This window comes from Trichosurus vulpecula, chromosome 4, assembly GCF_011100635.1.
Source record: "Trichosurus vulpecula isolate mTriVul1 chromosome 4, mTriVul1.pri, whole genome shotgun sequence".
Lineage (NCBI taxonomy): Eukaryota > Metazoa > Chordata > Mammalia > Diprotodontia > Phalangeridae > Trichosurus > Trichosurus vulpecula.
In genome coordinates this window covers 371,985,105-372,008,620 of record NC_050576.1, presented here as the reverse complement: position 1 = coordinate 372,008,620, position 23,516 = coordinate 371,985,105, and the positions used below count along the sequence as shown (strand labels likewise).

At 38.0% G+C, this 23,516-nt stretch overlaps 1 protein-coding gene and 1 pseudogene across 1 annotated transcript in view; one reads left to right on the top strand and one right to left on the bottom strand.

The window, feature by feature from the left end:
- Window positions 1-7,555, bottom strand: part of TM9SF2 (transmembrane 9 superfamily member 2) — an 83,872-nt gene extending 76,317 nt beyond the window's left edge. Inside the window, 2 exon segments of the mRNA XM_036755432.1 lie at window positions 7,188-7,360; window positions 7,363-7,555. Coding sequence (XP_036611327.1) covers window positions 7,188-7,360; window positions 7,363-7,555 — 366 coding nt within the window.
- A 12,758-nt stretch (window positions 7,556-20,313) lies between these two features.
- Window positions 20,314-20,745, top strand: LOC118848716 (annotated as a pseudogene).
- The last annotated feature ends 2,771 nt before the right edge of the window (window positions 20,746-23,516 follow it).

Here is a 23,516-nt window from a genome sequence, read left to right as displayed (position 1 = left end):
ACAACACTTCCAGGTACCCCCCAAACCAGATTAAAATATCATTAAGAAAAAACTGACAAAATAGATAAAAATACAGTAAAAGACAATGTCAATATGCACCAGAATGGTTTAGGAGCTCTGTTTCCATCTGAGTTTGACACCACCGGTTTAGACCACTTGAAATCTGTTCAGACCGTTTGGACCTAGTAGAAAGAAGGAACAAATTGAAGGAGACAAAAAGTCCTGCTTTGAATATAATCTAAAATTCCAGAAGGAATGTGGGAGATCAGAAATGGATGTCCACAAGTCTATTACTGAGCTACGTTATGGCCAATTCCCCAAATCTTATACTTCCCAGAGTAACAAAGGTTCTGCATGCTTGGATAGACCAAGTCATTGAATTTTGGAGTTGGAGAGGGCCTTAGAGATTAACTAGTCTAACTCCCTCATTATATAAATAACCTAAGCATAGCTGAAAAATATCTGAAGTTCAGACCCTGCTATGCCTGAGCAGATACTGGGTGTTTAATTTGTCTGTTTGAGTGTATATACACTTTTTTTTTGCTGATCGTTAGTTTAAGGACTCAGTGCTCTAGGAGATCAAGAAATAAGGTTGGAGTGACAGATTATAAAATGCCTTATCATAAACAAGTTAGAGAAACAAGGATGAAATTTCCTTTCAGACCACTGGGTAAGTGAAAAGTTCATGACTAAACATGGGAGAGGACAAAAGAAAATAACACAGACAATTTTTATTACATGAAATTAAAGTTCCTGCACAAACAAAACCAATGCAGCTAAAGTTAAAGAGAAACAATTAGCTATGAAAAATTTTCACAGCAAATTTCTCTAATAAAGATCTCATTTCCAAAATATAAAAGGAACTGACTAAAATTTATAGGAACTTTTAAAACTGGGACACTAATGCATTGTTGGTGGAGTTGTGAAGTGATCCAACCATTCTGGAGAGCAATTTGGAACTATGCCTAAAGGGCAATCAAATATCCTTTGACCCACCACTACTAGGTCTGTATCCCAAAGAGGTCATTAAAAAAGTGCAAAGGACCTACATGTGCAAAAATATTTATAGCGGCTTTTTGTGGTGGCAAAAAATTGGAAATTGAGGGAATGCTGATCAACTGGGGAATGGCTAAACAAGTTGTGGTATATAAATGCAATGGAATACTGTTGTGCTATAAGGAATAATGAGCAGGCAGATTTCAGAAAAACCTGGAAAGACATACATGAACTGATGCTGAGTGAAGTGAGCAGAACCAGGATAATACTATACATAGTAACATGTGCAATGATCAACTATGATTGAGTAAGCTCTTCTCAGCAATACAATGATCCAAGACAATTCCAAAAGATTCAGGATGGAAAATGCTACCCACATCCAAAGAAAGAACTATACAGTCTGAATACAGATTGAAGCATACTATTTTCACTTTGTTGGTTTTTTTGGTGGCTTCTCCCTTTTGTTCTGTTTCTTCTTTCACCACATGACTAATGTGTAAATGTTTACATGATTGCATACGTATAACGTATATCAGATTGCTTGCTGCATTGAGGAGGGGGGATGGGAGGGAGAAAAAATTTGAAACACCCAATCTTATAAAAAAATGAATGTTGAAAACTTAAAAAAGGAAGAAGAGCCCTTGCTTAACTGATCAAACACAAACAGGAAAATTTTCAAAGGAAATCTAAACTTATCAATAGCTACATTTAAAAAATGCTCCAAAACACTAATAATTAGAGAAATTCAAATTAAGGCACCTTGAGGTTCCACTTCACACCCATCAGATTGGCAAAGTCTACAAAAAAGGAAAATGATAAATGTTGGAGGAGCTGCAGGAAAATAAGCACATCAATACACTGCTGATGGAATGTGATTTAGTCCAGTGAATCAGAAGCTATTTCCAAAAAATTAATCTGTGCATACCCTCTGACTGAGTAATATCACTGCTAGGCCTATACCCCAAAGAGATCAAAAAACAGGAAAAGGACTCATATGAATAAACAGCAAAAATCTGGAAACTAAGGGAGTACCCATTAAACAGAATGGCTGAACGAATTATGGTATATAAATGTAGTGGACTACCATATGAAATGACAAAAGGGATGGTTTTCAGAGAAACTGGTCTGTATGAACTGATGAAGAATGAAGTGAGAAAAACCACACCAACAATTTACACAGAAACAAAATCATCATAAAGGCAAACAACTTTGAAAGACTTAAGAACTCTGATCAAAGCAATGACCCATCATGATTCCAGAAGACCAATAATGAAGCATTGCAATTGACCACATCATAGTGGTGGTGGACTCAAGATACAGAATGAGATATACATTTTTGGACAAGTAAATGTAGGAATTTATTTGACTTGACTATGCATATTTGTTACAATGTTTTTTCCCTTTCGGGAAAGGGGGGGATGGAGAAAATAAATACTTAATCGAAATTGAGAGAGAAACAAGGTTAGAAAAAGGGAAGTAGAACAGCCATATTCCAAAGATTACCAATTTACGACAACTGGAAGACCAGGAGAGGTAATAGAACACAAATTGACCCAAGAAAGGAATAGGAAAAAAAAAGGTATTTAGCTATAATTTCCTATCTTCTTTCTTAAATTTCCCCCACTAAGTCCCCAGACCTAACAGATCCTCTACAATGACTTTACACAAAGGTCCTGAGAAAAGAAATACCCATTCTATTTTAAAAATTAATTGTTTTAAAGTGCCACTTTTGATCTTTTTTATCTCATTTTGAAACAGTAAGTTCTGAAAGAAAATATGATACAGTATACATGAGGTAATCACATCCAAAAGAGACAAAGGAATGCTAGAAAGAGCACTGGAGTTGAAAGACCTGAGTTTGAAGCCTAGGTATGCCATATGCCAATATGACCACATACAAATCATATGACTTGTTTAGGCCATGGTTTTCTCATCTATTAAACAGAGATATTAATAATAAGTGCGCTCTGTACCCCTCAGGATTGCTATGAAGAAAGTGATTTATAAATGTGTTACTGACAGTGCCAAATTTTAGGTATTCATAAGAACACGTACAATTATTACATTCAAGAAGCCAGGAACTGAAGCTCTTGTCCAACAAAACAACTGACAACTAAAAGTTAAAACAAAATTTTTACTCAAAAATTCTAGCAAAGTCTGAAAGAATACCAAAGCTGAACTTGAGAATAGAAAATCCATTAGATCTTCAATCCTACTGTATTTATCACTTTTACTCCATATTTAAAGGTACCTGAAATACTTATATAAATAATATATTCATTCTCCTGAAACATTTATATCAATAAACATAAAATTTGTACAAATTCTTCAAGTTAACTACTTGCAACCAAGAAACAAAAATGAAAATTATTTTTGAGCAAGCATCTTTTAGATTGTGAAATTTTCAAAAGGTTGGCCTGTGTCTACTTGCCACTCCTTAATATATAATTTATGTAAAACATTTATTCCTAGTTCTAAGAAACCACAAAAGTGCATACTTGGCCACTCTTATCTAAATAGGAAAGAAGTTCCTGTTCCTTCATCTAAGAGAACAAGATCTACAGTTCAAATAGATGAAAATTTGGCATATGTTTTGTAGTGCTAGTTGTGCTACTTGTTCTAAGATCTAAATTCATTGTTGACAAAGACTGTTAAACCTACATTAGTTAATCTTTAGGAAATTAACTTTCCAGATTTCGCTAATTTGCATATTCTCAATATTTAATTTAATGCTCAGCAGTATATCCAACAACTTTAGAAATCTGAAATAATAAAATTTGGCATAGTCTGAATTTCTGTATAACAAATTAGCACAACAGTACTTCACAGACACAGAGTGAATGTCAAATCCTATTCCCTTCTACCTACTCCGGGGCCTAGCCAACATATAGCACCTTCTAGATGTGAAAAAGTGGGATTGACCTAGAAATAAAAGAAATACTATGGCTATACTTATACCTACCTTACTGTGATTACAGAAAATGAAGGAAAAGACAAAATGCAGGAAAAAAATTAGAGAAGAGAATGGTACTGAGAAATAGTAATTTGGGGATTTACTTGAAATTCTTTCACTGAAGAAATCATCTCAAACACAGATATACTACCTTGCCAAAATATTAAGACACCAAAATAATGAGAGCACAGAAGAATAAATTTATATAACCTATAAAGTAACAATACAGATCTTCCTGTTTCATCTCAATACAAAAAAATTGTTTAATACCAAAAGACTTGTATTCATATTGTAATTTCCCATTAATTCAAATTACCTTGCAAATATTTAGCATCACAATATTCTATTAGAATGATACGTATATACTGTTATTCTTATTTTGTAGACGTAAGTATCAAAAAGAATATGAAATTCAACATTAAAAAAGAATGTTTAAAAAAGTATCAAATAACTTGTCTAAAAGCAGTGAAATAACTAACAGAACCCAATTCTTCCTATACATGCTCCATGCCTGAGGTACTGTGATGCCTTCTTTTAGAAAAATTCCTTTCTAATTTTATAATACTTATTTCTGTATTTTTGAGACATGTTCTTTGAGCTGTTTAAATTGCTAATGACTGTTCATAAGACTTCATACTTCCTTCCAAAAATAGACTTGGTCAAATTAACGGATCATTGGGTTAATAAAATCAAAACTGACTCTTGCTATTTATAGGCTCACCTCATCTTAAAGGTAACTTTAAATTTGACAGGTCATAGGACTCAGGGAAGGAGAGTCAAAATTTGTTTCAAGTTCCATTAAATGGCATGATTTAAAGAAAAGAGAATTACATGAGCTATTCTCCACTTTTTAACAGCTGTTTCTACTCAAACAGTATACTAGGAATCCTCTGTAATACAGATGACTAAAGATGGATTTCAGAGCACTGGTTCCCTCGGACCTGTTTTCTACTCATCTAAACCAATCTAAGATGTCTATGAAACATATCCTCAGTAGACTCAATAGTTACTCCCGAAGAATTCAAAACCATCTTATGGATAAGCTAATTGCTAATGCCACACCCAGGAATGCTTCTAGTTTATTATCTGGTCATCTAGGTTAAAGTTTAAAAACTGATTATTCTGAGTACTTAAGCAACTGTCTTTATCTTCCACATCAGTTAAGACCAAGACTTCCATTCTGGCTGGTAAACCCTTACATGAAAATCACATAGTACTTAGTCAAAGTAAGTAAACCTATCTATGCAAATTTTTAGTTTTCTAGCTAATCTAGATATACATTACCCAGGTATCATTAAGGAAAGCTAACAAATATAAAAGGAAATGCTTTTTATATAACAAAAAGAACAAACATAAAATATTTGTATATACCAAATTTGTTACAATATAAAAAGAACAAAAATAAAAGGAAATAAAAAATTTTAAATAATTTTATTTCAATAGGCTTATGATCACATCTATAGAGTATTCTACTATTAATGCTTAAAAATCCTGTTAATATTATTAAAAGTTTTGGGGAAATCAATTTAACTTCTTAAGTTATTAAAGGGAAGAGATTGTGAGTTGTAAGCCCAACAGTAAAAGGTAAACATTTTGATGCACATTATGATGTTCAGTTGTGTCTGACTCTAATGACCCCACTTGGGTTGGGTTTTGTTTTTTTGGCAAAGGCACGGCTCATTTTACAGATGAGGAAACTGAGGCAAATAGGGTTAAATGACTTGCCCAGGTGAACACAGCTACTAAGTGTTGCCGTTGAATCTGAATTCAGATCTTCCTTACTCCAAAGCCAGGAACTCTTCCCCACCTACCTGCTCCATATGCATGACTTTTAAATGTACTTTAAGAACTGGTTGAACATACATTACTGCTCCCTTTACTGTTAGCATTTCTGATATACTTTAACCACTGAAGTTTTTAAGACTTGCCCTAGAAAGGCCCCTTAGGGTTTCATCAACCACCTGCTTCTTTTCTGCCTCTCCACTGGAAAAAGAAATTCTTGGTAACAGTAACATTCTCCCCAGAAGGATGTAATAAGAAAAAAAAAAGCCACCATATTGCACTGAAAATGTTGAAAGTAAAGGCTTCAGTGGCAACAGAATAGTAGTAGGGATTTTGTGCATTTCTGGGTGTAACCATCTACAAATAAGAAATATTCTGTTTATAATGATGTGACCACCCAGGGCTAAGACGCTAAGGCTTGGGCAAGCATGCCTTGCATAGTAGTTCCTTAGTAAATGGCTGTTGAATTAAACTGAATTACGTGCCCAAATCCCTTAATTTGGAGACTATAAACTTAACAAACTGGCTTTCTCAGTAATCTTATGTACTTTATTTTATCCTTTTAAAAACATTATGGGGGGAGGGCGTCTAGAGGTTTCACCAGACTGTCAAAAGGGTCCATCGCTCCTCACCCCCAAAATAAGGTTTAAGAACCTCTCTCCCCTACAAGTTCTTGCAACAGCTAGGTGATGCACTGGGCCAGGAGGCAGGAAGGTCTGCCTCAGGCACTAGCTCGGTGACTCTGGGCAAGTCACACGGGCAATGGTTCACGTTGCCCGCCTCAGTTTCCTCAAGTGTAAAAAAGATCCACACGGCACCTACCTCCCTCCCAGGGTTGCCTCGAGGACCAAATAAGATATTTTAAAAACACTTTGCATATCGCTGTCGTTCAGGCCGGACAACACTGTTGGGGTTTGCCATTTCCTTCTTCGGTGTGCCCCCAGTTTACAGACAGACGGGAAGTGAGAGGAAGAGAGATTAAGTGACTTGCCCAGGGTCACACAGGGGAGTGTGTCTGGGAGTGGATCTGAACTCAGGTCTTCCAGACTCCAGGCCCGATGCTCTATCCACTGCACCACCCAGCCGGCACACGGTAGAAAAACACTATTTATTATCATTATTATTAGGTAATGCGGGGGAGTTGCTACAAAGCAGAGTAAAAGTAAGTGGTGTGCTCCCTGAGGACATGACATGGCAGGGTGCCTGCTCTTCCTTCCCTCCCGGGGTGTGCCTAGCACAGTGCTGTCCAGGTGACTACCTGAGGGCCCGGAGGAGGCTTTCCAAGTCTGGATTGAGACTCGGTTAGGAGGGGGCCGCCCTAGGCTCCATCGCCCCCACCACCACCCCAAGCTCCGGGGGCCTGCACCCTACGAGGCCTGGGGCCTGGCCGGCCGGCTCAGCCCTGCCCGCTCGCCCCGTGCCGGCCCTCGGCCTCCACCATCACCCCCTCGCCCACCTTGCACTCGGGGCTCTCCTTTCCCTCCTCGCAGAAGTTGACGGGCGCCAGGCCCGGCAAGTAGAAGGCGCTGCCCGGGCCGGGGGCGGCCCCCAGCAGCAGGGACAGCAGCAGCCACCGCCACCGAAGACGAGACGACGGCCGGGGCCCTGGACTCATGACGGCGGGCGGGCGACCTCAGGAGAAAGGCTGGCTTGGCCGCAGGGAGGGAAGGACGGGGAAGGCCCGGAGGGGACACCCGGACTAGCGGCACAGGAGGAGGCGGCGGCTGCCGTGCAGGAGGGCGGGTCGCCGTCGGACAATTCCGGTTGCACTGGGAGATACGAGCGCCCCCGCAACAGAAACCGAACCAGGTTACGACAGAGCATGCGCGCCTCGACTGCGCAGGCCCAGTAAGACGCTGTCCCGGAGCCCCTTAAGAGTTTCCGGGAGCGTGTGTAAAAAAGAAAAATCCAGTTTCCAGTTTTTCCCTGAACTCAAGGAAGAAGGGAGCTGGAAGGAAAAAACGCGATGGGCGGTGTCTAGCCAGTAAATACGAGGCAACTCCGGGGAAAGATCTGCTACCTTGAGAGGCAGTAATATTGCAACAGTTCTTACCCTTTTTTGAGTCTATCGGCTTTTGGCAGCGTGGTGAAGTCTGTTTCTCGGAATAATATATTTAGCCCATTTAAAGCCTATGGACTTTAATACTTTTAAAACTTACGGACCTCAAAATATGTTCTTAAATGCATAAAGTTGAATATATAGATCCCCAAAAGGAAACCAACCATATTGACATTTATTTATCAATATGTTTTTGAAAACAAATTCTTGGACCCCATTCAAGCTTAGAGCTCCTAGGGTAGAAAGAACATTAGACTGAGGGATGGAGGGAGGGCAAGTATTTATCAACTACCTACTGTGTGCCAAGTATTTTACAATTATTATCTTTTGTGATCTCCACGACAGACACCCAGACTGGTAGATGCTATTTTTGTTGTTCATTCATGTCTGATTCTTTGTGACCCCGTTTGGGATTTTCTTGGCAAAGATACTGGAGTGGTTTGCCATTTCCTTCTCCAGCTTTAGAGATTATCTAGGGCAGACATGGGCAGCTAGGTGGCGCTGTGGATAGAGTGCCTCCTGGAATTAGGAAAACCTGAGTTCAAATTTGACCTCAGACACTAGCAGTGTGACCTTGGGGAAGTCACTTAACCCTGTTTGCCCTAGTTTCTTCATCTGTAAAATGAGCTGAGGAAAGAAAAGACAAACCACTCTTGTGCAAACCGTTTCTTGTCCAAGAAGACCTCAAATGGGGTCACAAAAAGTTGGACACAACTGAAAAAGAATGAACAACAAAAACATTCATTCAACCAACTAGCATTCATTAATCTGCTGTGTGCCAGGCACTGTCTTAGGCCCTGGGTATACAAAAACAAAAGAGGAACAGGTACCTGCCATCAAGACATTAATGTTCTATAAAGAGAAACAAGAAAACATATACATGAGTAAATTCAAAAGAGATTTGCAATAAACACACCAAAATGGGGGAAGAGAGGGGAATAGTAGGTGGGGTGAGAGAATCAAGAAAGAGCTTCTTGCCAGTCGGCACTTGAACTAAGCTTAAAAGAGAGGAGACAGAAATGAAGAGAGTGCATTCCAGATATGGCAAAGGAATGTTTTATATGTGAAGCAGCAGATATGCCATTTTGTTTGGAATGAGAAATTCATGAAGAGAATAAATCAGTAAGACGCCCTGAAAGGTGGGCTGGAGTCAGATTGTAAAGAGCTTTGAATACCACAAGGGTTTGTACTTTGTCCTAGAGGCAATTATGGAGCTACTGGCAGTTTTTTGATGTTATGTCCAACCACATGATTTGATAGAGAAGGAAAAACAGATTAAACTATTTGTCCAAGGACATGCAAAAAGTAGAGACAGGCCCAGCCCCTCTGACTCCTATCTGCACTCTTGCCACTGAACCAAAAGAATTTTTCATCCTGTGTAGTTCTTGTCCGTAAAGGAGATCCCCAAGGTGCTAGACGCCTCACTCTAGGACTTTTTAACATTCTGTGGGAACCAGGAAAGCAATGAAGATGTCCATCTGTTATACCTTATTCTCACTACATAAATGACCTACTCCTTTTCCAACAATACACTTATTCACTGATACCCTGCACAAACTCTCTGCATAAAATATATGACAGTCTATTTATTATTACCATATGTTTTTCCATTTCCTTTTGGGTCATCTACAATTTTAGTTCTTCAGTGACAATGACAATGGTGATAATAATAAAACTAAAAACTAACATTTACATAGGGTTTACTGTATGCCAGGCATTGTGCTAAATGCTTTACAAATATTATCTCATTTGGTCCTCAAAACAATTCTTCGGGAGGTGTCATTATTTATCCATGTTTTACAGATGAGGAAACTGAGGCAAACAGCAGTTCAGTAACTTGTCCAGGGTCACACAACTAGTGTCAAGGGTCACATTCGGACTCAAGAGCTTCCTCACTCCAGGCCTGGTACTTTATCCACTGTGACATATAGCTGGAGAATATAAGTGTTGAAAGATGTGTTTTTGTGGCAGTGAGCTGTTGCAAGTAATAATAGTAATAGCTAACATTTATATAGTGCCCATTTAAATAAGACTCATGGCAGAAACCACATTTTGTTAAAGATACAGAAACAAGGGAATAGTCAACCTTGGACAAGTCCCTCTTTGCCTTAGTCCCCTATCTGAAAAACTGCAATATCGTTCTATTCCAGAAAAGCCAAAATTTAACATATTCTTAGCTGTTTTCAAGGGGAAGCTCACCTATATGGAGATAATCAGATTTTAAAACCAGAAGATAAAAGTCAGTGCAATTCAATTATTTGCAGTTTTGTTAAACGCTCACAGAAGGTAAGATACTACACTAGACTTAATGGCTGAACAATAAAAAAAAAAATCTTTAAGCATTCATTAATCCAAGGGGAACTTTTTAAAGTTCTATCCTGTTCTTTCAGAGGATTAAGGAGAACCAGGTAAGCAAACTATCTCCATCTATGTAGGTGGGCTTAGCTCTAAACTCTGTCCCTTTCCACACTCCCCTCTTACTGCAGATGGTATGCCATCCTCAGATTTCCTCAGGCTGACAACCTAGGAGTCATCCTGGATTTCTTGCTAGATCTCACCACATTATATTGGAACTGTTGCCAAGATCTGTTGATCTCACCTTTGCAACATCTCTTAAATGAGCCCTCTCTGGAGAGAGAGCTGGAAAGAGGTATGGCTACCCCCTCTGTTATTATTGTTGTTACATTTAGGGCAAATCTAAAATACAAGTAATTGAGGAACCAGCATTTGCTTCCCTGGAGGATCTCTTGAGGTCAACATGACCTATAGTTCCCAGTTAGTTTCAAACAATATTAATCAATAATAAAGTATTTTCCCCTCAGACTCCTCAAAAACCTCAACATTGAGAATTTCCAATACTATAAGGTGAATATCTTCTAAATAATAGAAGAGGGTGCTTACTTTGGAAAGGAATAGAGAATATTTCCATTGGTTTAGTGTCTTCAGTGGATAAAGAGGAGACTCCACTTAGAAATTACTTGACAAGAAATAAGATTATTTTTGTTTCAGATTTTGGTTCTCCGTTGCACACAGTAACAGCAACATTGTGTCATGACCACCTCTGATAGACTTAACTCTTCTCAGCAATACAATGATCTAAGACAATTCCAAAAGACTCACGATAGAAAATGCTAGGAAAATCCAGAGAAAGAACTATGGAGTATGAATGCAGATCGAAGCAGACTATTTGCTCTCTCTCTTTTTTTATTTCTCAAGGTTTTTCCCTTTTGTTCTGATTGTTCTTTCACAATATGACTAATGTGGAAATATGTTTAATATGATTGTACATGGATAGCCTACATCAGATTGCATGCTGTCTTGGGGAGGTGGAAGGCAAGGAGGGAGAAAAAAAAATTGGAACTCAAAATCTTACAAAAGTGAATGTTAAAAACTAAAAAAAAAAAAATTTAATTCAATTAAATTTTAAAAAATAAGCTCTCTTCTCTCCCCTGACACTGCCATCACTCTGGCGCAGTTCCACAACACCTCAGGCTTGGACTAGGGCAATAGCCTGCTGGCGGGTCTGTCTGCCACAAGCTTTTGATCCAGTGATGCTGGAGTCGTCTTGCTGTCCCCTGAAAAGACACTCCATCTCCTCCTCTGGCTCTCCCCCAAGCCCGGAATGCTCTTTTTCCTCATCTCAGTATACTGCCTTCCCTGGCTGCTTTCAAGCCTCAGCTAAAATCTCACTTTCCATAGGAAGCCTTTCCCAATCTCTCTTAATTATAGTGCCTTCCTTCGCTTAATTATGTCCTATTTCTCCTGTATATAGCATTTTTTATACATATTTGTTCCTCATGTTGGCTCTCCCTTTGGATTGAGAGCTCCTAGAGGGCAGGGACTATCTTTTGCCTTTCTTTGTATCTCCAGGGCTTGGCGCATAGTAGGCACTTAATAAATGCTTATTAACTTGACTTATGGGGCAGCTTTAGTGGCTCTGTGGATAGAGTGAAGGTCCTGGAGTCAGGAAGACTGAGTTCAAATCTGGCCTCAGACAATATCTGTGTGACATTGTTTGCCTCAGTTTCCTCATCTGTAAAATGAGCTGGAGAAGGAAATAGCAAACCATGCTAGTATCTTTGCCAAAAAAAAAACCAAACCCAAATGGGGTCACAAAGAGTCAGACACAACTAAAACTAACTGAACAACAACACAGACTTGACAGAGAATTTCCTGAGAGCTTTGAGAGGTTAAGTGATTTCCAATGGTCGGTCATAAAGCCAGAACTCAGGCCTTTCTGACTCAGAAGCCAACTCTCTATCCACCATACTCTACTGCCTCTTTAGCAGTAGAAAACCCACTGATCTGTGATTGTCATCCATCAAAAGGGTCTTAGATCAAACGTTTATTGAGCAGTAATAATAACTTTAATTTCTATAGTTCTCTGAGAGGAAGTGTGGTATTGTGAATAGAGGGCAGGGCTATAGAGTAAGGAGGCCTCTTGATACAAACTGCAAAACTGGGCAAGTCACTTTATGTCTAACTATCCCCAGGAAACCCTCTGAAATCATAAAAGAGTGATGTATTTGGAGTCCCAGATGAAATTCTGATTCTGCTCCTTGCTACTAGCCGTGTGACCTAGGGCAAATTACTTAAACCTCTTTGAAGTTCTTTTTCTTCCCTTCTAAGATGAAGGAGTTATACCAGACGACCTTTAAAGTTCTTTACAATGCTAAATCTATGGATGATTCCAAGTTACAAACCATTTACTGATTTGCTTCAGTGACAGAAATTCCCTATGCTGATGAAATCATAAGTCCAGACCAAAAATATACAGATAGCACTTTGTTTTAAACAGAATTTTCCTTACAACACTCCAGTGAAGTATAAGTTATTATCAATGTAACCTATGGTTTTCACCCTCAGTTTAAGCCAGACAGGAAATAGATAGGCTCAGTTCAGTCCCAGGCACATAGTAAGCACTTAATAAATGCTCATCTCCTACTCCTGGCTTTCTGCAAATCTCAGCTAAATTCCTTACCTTCTGCAAGAACTCTTTCTCAATCATATTTAATCTTAGTGCCTTCCCTCTGACACTATCCCCAATTTATCCTAAATAAAGCTTGTTTGTACACAGAAGTGAGCTTGAGAAGAGGGACAACTTTGTTGTTGTTTATTCGTTTGTTTTGGGTTTGTTTTTTAACTTTCTTTGTATGACCAATGCTTGGCACAGTGCCTGGCACATCATACGTGCTTAATAAATTCAAGTTGACTGACTCTTCTATGTACTTATCTCATTCTGGGTTATATTATAGTTACTAGTATTATTTCTCAGTTTTATCCCGCTTCATAGATTTTAAGCTACTTGAGAATAAAGATTGTGCCGGGCATTTTCTCTAACTGTCCCCTATGCCTGGAACACTTTCCCTCCTCTACTAGGACCACTGACTTTCCTGGCTTCCTTTAAGCCCCAATTAAAATCCCATCTTTTATTGGAAGCTTTTCTTGACTCCTCTTAATTCTAGTTTCTTCCCTCTGTTAATTATTTCCTATTTGCTTTTTATATAGCTCATTTTGCATATATTTGTTTACATGTTGTCTCCCCAATTAGATTGTAAGCTCCTTGAGGGTAGGGACTGTCTTTTGACCCCTTTCATATCCCTGGCTATCAACAGCACAGTGCCTGCACATACTCGGTGCTTAATAAATGTTTGTTGATTGATCGTCAAGACCCCTGACTTGCTTATTGACTTATATCTCCATTTTATATAGAAGGCCACTGAGAGGTTAAGTAATTTGTATGAAGTCACACAACTAGTTCCATAGTATAGTGTGAAGAGCACTACTTCATTTGAGGGCAAGAGGCCCCGGGTTCAAGTCCTTCTTACCAAGGCAAAGAACTTCTTTCTCCCAGGGCTCAGTTTCTTCGTCTATAAAATGACAGGTTTGGCCTAGCCATGATTAATGTCCTTTCCAGTTCCAACCTTCAATGATTTTATAAAGTGGAAGGCCCTCATAAAATTAGAGAATGTTAAGAATTTATACTCTAAATCTCCGCTTAAACACAATCAGGAGTGGGGAATCTGTGGCCTTGAGGCCACATGTGGCCCTCTAGGTCCTCAAGTGTGGCGCTTTGACTGGGTCCAAGTTTTACAGAACAAATCCTTTTATTAAGGGGATTTGTTTTGTGAAATTTGGATTTAGTCAAAGGGCCACATTTGGGGACCTAGAGGGCCACATGTCGCCTCGAGGCCACAGGTTCCCCACCCTTTATTGTAAATCCTGAAAATCAAAGGAGAAATTAGTAAAGTTGAAAGTAAGACAACCATTGGACTAATAAATAAAATTAGGAATTATGAAAACAACAACAATAAAATAGATAAACCATTGATTAAATTGATCAAAAAATAATGAAAGAAGAAAACCAAATTATCAGTATCAAAAATGATAAAGATAAGTACACCACCAGTGAAGATGAAATTAATTATTAGGAACTATTTCATCCAGTTATATGACAATAAATCTGACAATCTAAGTTAAATGGATGAATATTTGCAAAAAATACAAATTGCCCAGATTAACGGAAGAGGAAATAGAATACTTACGTAACCCTATCTCAGAAAAAGAAATTGAACAAACCATCAAAGAGCTCCCTAAGAAAAAAAACCCCGGGACTAGATGGATTCACAAATAACTTCTATCAAACATTTAAAGAACAATCAATTCTAGTATTATATAGGCTATTTAGAAAAATAGGCAAAGGAGTCCTACCAAATTCCTTTTATGACACAAATATAGTGTTAATACCTAAACCAAGGAGAACAAAAACAGAAAGGAAACTATATGCCAATTTCTGTAATGAAGTGATGCAAAAATTTTCAATAAAATACTAGCAAGGAGATTACAGCAATATATCACAAAGATCATACACTATGATCAGGTGGGATTTATGACAGGAATGCAGGGCTGGTTCAATATTAGGAAAACTACCAGTATAATTGACCATGTTGATAATAAAAACAACAAAGATCACATGATTATCTCAAGAGATGCAGAAAAAGCTTATGATGAAAAATACAAGATTCATTCCTATCAAAAAACTGTAGAAAGCATAGGAGTAAATGGAGTTTTCTTTAAAATGATATGTAGTATCTATCTGAAACCAACAGCAAATATTAATTGTAATGGAGAGAGCTAAGAGCCTTTCCAATAGGATCAGGAGTGAAGCAAGGACATCCATTATCACCATTATTATTCAATATTGTACTAGAAATGCTAGCTAGAGCAGTAAGACAAGAAAAAGAAATTGAAGGTGTTCGAATATGCAATAAGGAAACAAAACAATCACTTTGCAGATAATATGATGGTATACTTAGAGAATCAACTAGAAAAAACCAGTGGAAATCATTAACAACTTCAACAAAGTTGCAGTATACAAAATAAACCCACATAAATCATCAACATTTCTATATATTACCAACAAAGTTTAACAGGAAGAGATAGAAAGAGAAATTCCATTTAAAATAACTTCAGACAATATAAAATATTTGGGAATCTACCTACCAAGACAAACCTAGGAACTATATGAACACAATTACAAAATACTTTTTACACAAATAAGGTCAGATCTAAAAAACTGAAGAAATATTACTTGTTCATGGGGAGGCTGAGCCAACATAATGAAAATGACAATTCTACCTAATTTACTTATTCAATGCCATACAAATCAAATTACCAAAAAATTATTTTATGGAGCTAGAAAAAATATTAACAAAATTCATCTGAAAGAACAAAAGGGCTAGAATATCAAGGGAATCAATTTAAAAAAATGTGGAAGAAGGTAGCCTAGCAATACCAGAACTCAAACTGTATTACAAAGTGGTAATCACTGAAATAATCCAGTACTGGCTAAGAAATAGAGTAGTAGATCAGTGGAATAGATTAGATGCATAATACACAGTATTAGCTATTATAATCTAGTGTTTGATAAAAGCAAAGATCCAAGCTTTGGGGGTAAGAACTCACTATTTGACAAAAACTGCTGGGAAAACCTGGAAAGAAGTTTGGCAGAAAATAAGTATTCACACTGTATACCAAGATAAGGTCAAAATGTCTACATGATTTAGACACAAAGTGTGATACCACAAGCAAATTAGGGCAGCATGGAAAATTCTTCCTGTTAGATCTATGGATAAGAGGAATTTATACCCAAACAAGAAATAGAGAGCATTATAGGATGTAATATGGATAATTTTTATTACATTAAATTAAAAAGATTTTGCACAAACAAAACCAATGTGACCAAGAGAAAGAAAGCAGAAAGATGGGAAACAATTTTTTCCAAAAATTTTTTAATTAATCAATTTAACTATTTTAGTTTACAATACTAAGTTCCACAAGTTTTTGAGTTCCAAACTTTCTCCCCCTCCCTCTCTTCCCCTCTCTCCCCCAAGATGGCATGTAATCTGATATAGGTTCTACACATACCTTCACACTAAACTTATTTTCTCAATAATCAAATTGTAAAGAAGAAATATAACCAATGAAATGAACCATGAGAAAGATGTAACAAAACCAAAAATAAAGTTTAAAAAAAGAGAGAGCAAATAGTTTGCTTCAATCTGCATTCAGATTCTGTAATTCTTTCTCTGGGTGTGGATAGCCTTTTCTATCATGAATCTTTTGAAGCTGTCTTAGTACCTTGCATTGTTGAGAAGAACCAAGTCTATCAAAGTTAGTCATCACAAATACAGTGTGTCTGTGGTTGTGTGCAATGTTCTCCTGGTTCTGCTCCCTTCACTCATCATCAGATCATATAAGACTCCAGATTCTTATGAAGTCCATCTGCTCCTCATTTCTTATAGCATAATAGTATCCCATTATTCATATACCATAATTTTTTCAGCCATTCCCCAATTGATAGGCATCTCGTTGATTTCCAATTCTTTGCCGCCACAAAAAGAGCTACTATAAATATTTTTATACATATGGGTCCTTTTCCCCCTTGTATGATCTCTTTCAGATACAGCCCTAGAAGTGATATTGCTGGGTCAAAGGGTATGCATAGTTCCAAATTGCTCTCCAGAATGGTTAGATCAGTTTGCAACTCCACCAACAATGCAACAGTATTCCAATTGTCCCACATCCATTCCAGAATTTATCATTTTCCTGTTTTGACATGTTAGCCAATCTGACAGGAGAGGTGTGGTACCTGAGAGTTGTTTTGATTTGCATTTCTCTAATCAATAGTGATTTAGAGCATTTTTTCAAATGACTATAGATAGCTTTAATTTCTTCCTCTGAAAATTGCCTGTTCATATCCTTTGACCATTTATCAATTGGGGAATGATTTGTATCTTTATAAATTTGACTCAGTTCCCTGTATATTTTAGAGATGAGGCCTTTGTCAGAGACACTGGCTATAAAAACTCCTTCCCAATTTTCTGCTTTCTTCCTAATCTTGGTTGCATTGGCTTTGTTTGTACAAAAACTTTTCAATTTAACATGATCAAAATTATCCATTTCACATTTCATAATGCTGTCTCTTGTTTAGTCATAAATTCTTCCCTTCTCCTTAAGTCTGACAGGTAAACTATCCCCTTCTCTCCCAAATTGCTTACAGTGTCAGACTTCATATCTAAGTCGTGAACCCATTTTGACTTTATTTTGGTATATGGAGTAAGATATTGGTCTATGTACTATAAAATATTTGGGAATCTACCTGCCAAGACAAACCCAAGGCCTATGTGAATACAATTGTGAAACACTTTTCACACAAATAAAGTCAGATCTAAATAAATGGGAAAACATCAGTCGCTCATGGTTAGACCAAGCTAATATAATAAAAATGACAATTTTACCTAAATTAATTTATTTATTCAGTGCCATACCAATCAAACTACCAAAAAATTATTTTACAGAGCTGGATAGAATAATAACAAAATTCATCTGGAAGAACAAAAGGTCCAGAATATCAAGGGAGGTAATGAAAAGAAATGCCAGGGAAGGTGGCCTAGCCATACCAGATATTAAACTGTACTATAAAGCAGCAGTCATCAAAACTACTTGGTACTGGCTAAGAGTCATGGATCAGTAGAATAATACTCTTTGACAAACCCAAAGAATCCAGCTTCTGGGCTGAGAATTCACTATTTCACAAAAACTGCTGGGAAAATTGGGAAATGGTAGGGCAGAAACTGGGCATAGACCAATATCTTACACTGAATACTAAAATAAAGTCAAAATGGGTTCATGATTTAGGAATAAAGGCTGATACTATAAGCAATTTGGGAGAGCAAGGAATAGTTTACCTGTCAGATTTATGGGAAAGGGAAGAATTCATGACTCAACAAGAGACAGAGAGCATTACATAATGCAAAATGAATAAAAATTTTGATTATGTTAAATTAAAAAGTTTTTGTATAAACAAAGCCAATGCAACCAAGATTAGGAGGGAAGCATAAAATTGGGAGAAAATCTTTACAACCAGCATCTCTGATAAAGGTTTCATATCTAAAATATACAGGGAACTGAGCCAAATTTATAGGAATACAAGTCATTCCCCAATTGAGAAAGGATATGAACAGGCAGTTTTCAGAGGAAGAAGTTAAAGATATCTATAGGCATATGAAAAAATGCTCTAAATCACTATTGATTAGAGAAATGCAAATCAAAACGACTCTCAGGTACCATATCTCTCCTGTCAGATTGGCTAACATGTCAAAACAGGAAAATGATAAATGCTGTAGAGGATGTGGGAAAATTGGAACATTATTATATTGTTGATGGAGTTGTGAACTGATCCTGCCATTCTGGAAAGGAATTTGGAACTATGCCCAAAGGACTATAAAAACGTGCATACCCTTTGAGACTTTGGGCTATATCCCAAAGAGATCATACAAGTGGGAAAGGAACCCATGCATACAAAAATATTTATAGCAGCTCTTTTTGTGGTGGCAAAGAATTGGAAATCAAGGGGGTGCCCATTAATTGAGGAATGGCTAAACAAATCATGGTATATGAATGTAATGAAATAGTATCGTGCTATAAGAAATGAGGTGCAGATGGACTTCATTATAACCTGAAATGACATATACGAACTGATGCTGAGTGAGGGGAGCAGAACCAGGAGATCATTATACACGATTACAGACACATGATATCTGTAAGAACTAACTTTGATAGACTTGACTTCTCTTATCAATGCAAGGTTCAAAGACAGCTCCAAAAGACTCATGATGGAAAAAACTAACCACATCCAGAGAAAGAATTATGGAGTCTGCATGCAGATTGAGGCAAATTTTTTGCCTTTTTTTCCCCTTTTTAAAAAAAATTTGGTTTCATTTCTCCTTTCTCATGATTCATTCCACTGGTTATAATTCTTCATTACAACTGGACTATTATGCAAATAAGTTCAATGTGAAGGTAAATATAGAACCTACATTTGATTATATGCCGTCTCAGGGGGTTGTGGGGAGGAGTGAGTGGGAGAGAAAATTTGGAATGCAAATACTTGTGGAACTGAGTGTTGTAAACTAAAAATAAAAAATAAATTAAAAAAAAAGATATCGGTCTATGCCCAATTTCTGCCATACTATTTTCCAGTTTTCCCAAGCAGTTTTTGTGAAATAGTGAGTTCTTATCCCAAAAGCTGGACTCTTTGGGTTTATCAAAGAGTAGATTACTAGACTACTACATCTTGTGTATCTAACCTATTCCACTGATCCACCACTCTATTTCTTAGCCAGTACCAAGTAGTTTTGATGATTGCTGCTTTATAATACAGTTTAATATTTGGTATAGCTAGGGGGAAACAATTTTTACAGCAAGTTTCTTGGATAAAGGCCTCATTTCTCAAATATATAGAGAACAGAGTCAAATTTATAAGAATAAGAGTCAGTCCCCAATAGATGAATGGTCAAATGATAGGAACAGGCAGTTTTCAGAAAAAGACATTAAAACTATCTGTAGGCATAAGAAGTGTTCTAAATCATTTTTGATTAGAGAAATGCAAATTAAAACAGTTGTGGGGTACCACCTCATACCTATCAGATGGGCTAACATGAGAGAAAAGAAAAATGATAAATGTTGGAGAAAACATGGGAAAATGTTGGTGGAGTTGTGAACTGATCCAACCATTCTGGAGAACAATTTGGAACAATGCACAAAGGGCTATAAAACTGTGCATACCCTTCAACCCAGCAATGCCACTTCTAGGTCTGTCTCCCAAAGAGATCATAAAAAAGGGGAAATGCCTACTTGTACAAAAATATTTGTAGCAGCTATTTTTGTGGTGGCAAAGAATTGGAAATTGAGGGGATGCCCATCAATCCGGGAATGGCTGAACAAGTTGTGATATATGAATGTAATGGAATACTGTTGTGCTATAAGAAATGATGAATAGGTGGATTTCAAGAATAATTTTTTTATTAAGAGTTTATAGCCTGATTAGAAGCTGAAACAAAAATAACTGATGTTGGAAGGCAGAAACCAAATGTTAGAACAATTGTTCTAGAACTTCCGGTTCCGCTGGTGGTTTCCCTAAGGCGTGCCGGGCCCCTCGCTCTCATTGTACGCTCCCCCCATGGCGTATGGCGGCCAGGGCCAGAAGGTGCAGAAGGTGATGGTGCAGCCCATCAACCTCATCTTCAGGTATCTCCAAAATCGGTCCCGAATTCAGGTGTGGCTGTATGAGTGAGTAAATATGCGAAGAGAGGGCTGCATAATTGATTTCAATGAATATATGAATCTTGTATTGGATGATGCAGAGGAGATTCACTCTAAAACAAAGTGAAGGAAACAGCTTGGCCCGATCATGCTAAAAGGAGACAACATTACCCTACTACAAAGTGTTTCTAACTAGAAGAATATTGTCAGTGAAGTTAGAAGACACTCAGAAGGCAATACTTTTTTTTCTTAGTTACATTCTCTGGGCTTCAAAAGCCAGCTACACATTTTTCCATGTTGTTTTGATCTTTCTTTTATGGTATTATAACAATAAATGGGTTGCTCTGGGGTTTGTTTCTATTTTAAAAAAAAGAACAATTGTTCTTTGATGGGTGCTGGGAATGTTTTCAGCCTCTTTTTGTATCCCTAGTGCTTATAGCACAGTGTTGGGCATAGAGTGGATGCTTAATAAATGTTTATTGAATTGGATTGAATGTTTTCAACGAAATCTAATGGAATTATAGATCGAAACCTTAATGGACCTCAGTACAGAGATAAAATGAGATATGTGTAAAGTGCTTTGCAACCCTTAAAACGCTATCTAAAGGCTAGCTGTTATGAGGCAATCCATTTTGCAGCTGAAGAAACTGAGGCCCAAGGGGTTTAAGTGAACTTAGGAGTAAAACACATATCCCCTTGCACTTCAAAAGCTGAATAAAATTCCAATGACTAAGCTTTCTAATTAATTTTATTTAACTAATTTAATTAAATTTATTCAACTGGTTTAATTTAGTCAATTAGTTGGTCTAATTAATTAAGATTTAATCCACGGAGTCCCCCATTTCCCAAGGAATCCCCTTCCCCTTCAATCAGAGCGACAACATTCCACCTCCTCCAGCCCCTTTCCACGCCCTTTTCGAGCTACCACTAAAACCCGGAGAAGCGAGGATTTCTTATTTTTCCCTGAGAGTCTGCACCGGACTCCGAGGAATCAGCGGGCAGTGATTGACGCGCGCCTCAGCCTCTGATTGGCTGGCCCACCCCTCGGCGTGCAGATTAGGACACGCCCACTTCCGCATTTACTTTCTCAGACACGTCATCCTACTTAGGTGACAGGAAGGGGAGGTCAAGAGGGAAGAAGTACTACTTCCGGATCCGGCGGTGCTAGAGGCCGCGCCTCCTTCTGAGGCTTCTCTCGCGATCCAGAACGAACTTCCTCTTCACGTCTTCCCTCCTCCTATGGGCGTATCTTCGAAGTTCTTACCTTTTAACCTAAGGCTAGCCAATGTACGGCTAGCGATCTAGGAAATAAGAGACTTTAATAGCTGGGATGTGACTGGGCTCTATGGGTGGGGCCCACAGCCGGGAAAACTGCGCTGTGGCCAGTTGTGGGGCGGGGCGGGGTGGGGGGAGGGAGGAATGTGAAAGCCCTTTGGGACCCCAAGATGACCCTTGGGAATAGAGGAAGAAAGATTCTCCTCCCCCTTTTCTAGACTGTGACACTCCCTTTCTTTGAAGAACTTTGCTATCGAACTTCAGGGAAATGATTTCCTCCCTTCCCCAGCCGTGGGTCTAACACAGCTTTGCTATACTTCTCTGTATCATAGATTTTCTAAATTATCTTGGGATTGGAGTGGGGGATGGGGGGGAGATGGTGTCAGCGAAAAAACTTTTAATTTTTTTCTTTTTAAAGCTGAACACAGTTGAGATTTAGACTTCTTTATGATCAACATGCCCAGTTTAAATGATGAAGATGTTAGGGCTTAGGTAGTGCTGTACTTTGAGAGTGTTTGACTTGGCAATCAGTTACCATATTGTTTTTGATTTTAGAGGCAATCGATTTGCCCAGGGTGGCACACGTTCCAGAGTTAGTGCTCCCCCAGCAGCCCCTGGAGTCAAATAACTCTAAAATATTTTTCTAGAATAAAATGAGCATTTTTATTATTTTTCTTTCTAAAATAAAATTTTTAAAACAGCATTATTTTGTCTGGAAGTGTTCAGCTTTATTCAGTAAACATAAGTAATAAAATATTATTAAGTTTGCATTTGGCCAAAGCCTTTGAATGATGGCTAATATTTTAGCCTGTTCGGATTGTGGAAAGAGTATGGAGATGGAGTCAGATGAACTGGATTCAAATTCTCCCCCTGTTAATTTATTTCTTGTGTTGTTACCCCCTCAATAAATATATACATAAAACCGCTCACCCACCGGACCTCAGTGAGTAGGTCAACAAGCATTTGTTAATGCTAGCGATACAAGGAAAGGGAAACTGAAAACAGAAGTCATATTCTCCCAAAGCTCCCTGCATCTTTCCTCCTACTCTCCAACTTGAAAGCACTTAAAATCCTCTGTTCCCAGATGAAGAGGTGGCCCTTCTTCTGGCCAAGGCTGACCCTTAACTTCCCTGGATGTCTTCTTTTCAAGCCTTCTGTAGCAACTTCCCCCCAAATCTTCTGCTGCCTTTCTATAATTTTCCGTCTCCCTCAAGCTACTGCCTCCTTTTCTGGAGCTTGTATATACATGCAAGTTTCTTTCAAAAAAAGAAAAAGAATTTTACTTGACTGTACTGGCCCCTAAAATTCATCCTATGATTTTTCTTCCTTTTGCAGACAACTTCCTAAAAGAAAAAGAAAAGACTCTTGCTAAAGTAATTGCCTTTACTTCCTTTCCTCACTTTTACAATCTGATTTGTAGCCTCATTACTCAGCCAATACTGACCTCTCCACACCCACCAATGATATATTAATTGCAAATCTAGTTTCTTCTCAGTCCTCATTCTTCTTTACCTCTCTGCAGCATTTGATACTTTTCTAACCCCACCTAGGTACTTTCTCTTCCCTGAGTTTTCAAGATTCTGTCCTCTCCTGGTTTTCTTCCTGCTTGTATGGCCAATCTTTCTTGACAGATAGGTAGGTAAGTAGAGAGAAAGATGTAGAAAAATAGATGTGGATGATAAAACAATTTCTATGTTCTGTGTGCTGAACCCTGGGAATTTGTTGTTCAGTCATTTTCAGTTGTGTCCAACTTTTTATAACTCCACTTGAGCTTTTTTTTGGCGGGGGGCAAAAATACTAGAGTGGTTTGCCATTTCTTTTGGCTCATTTTACAGATGAGGAAAC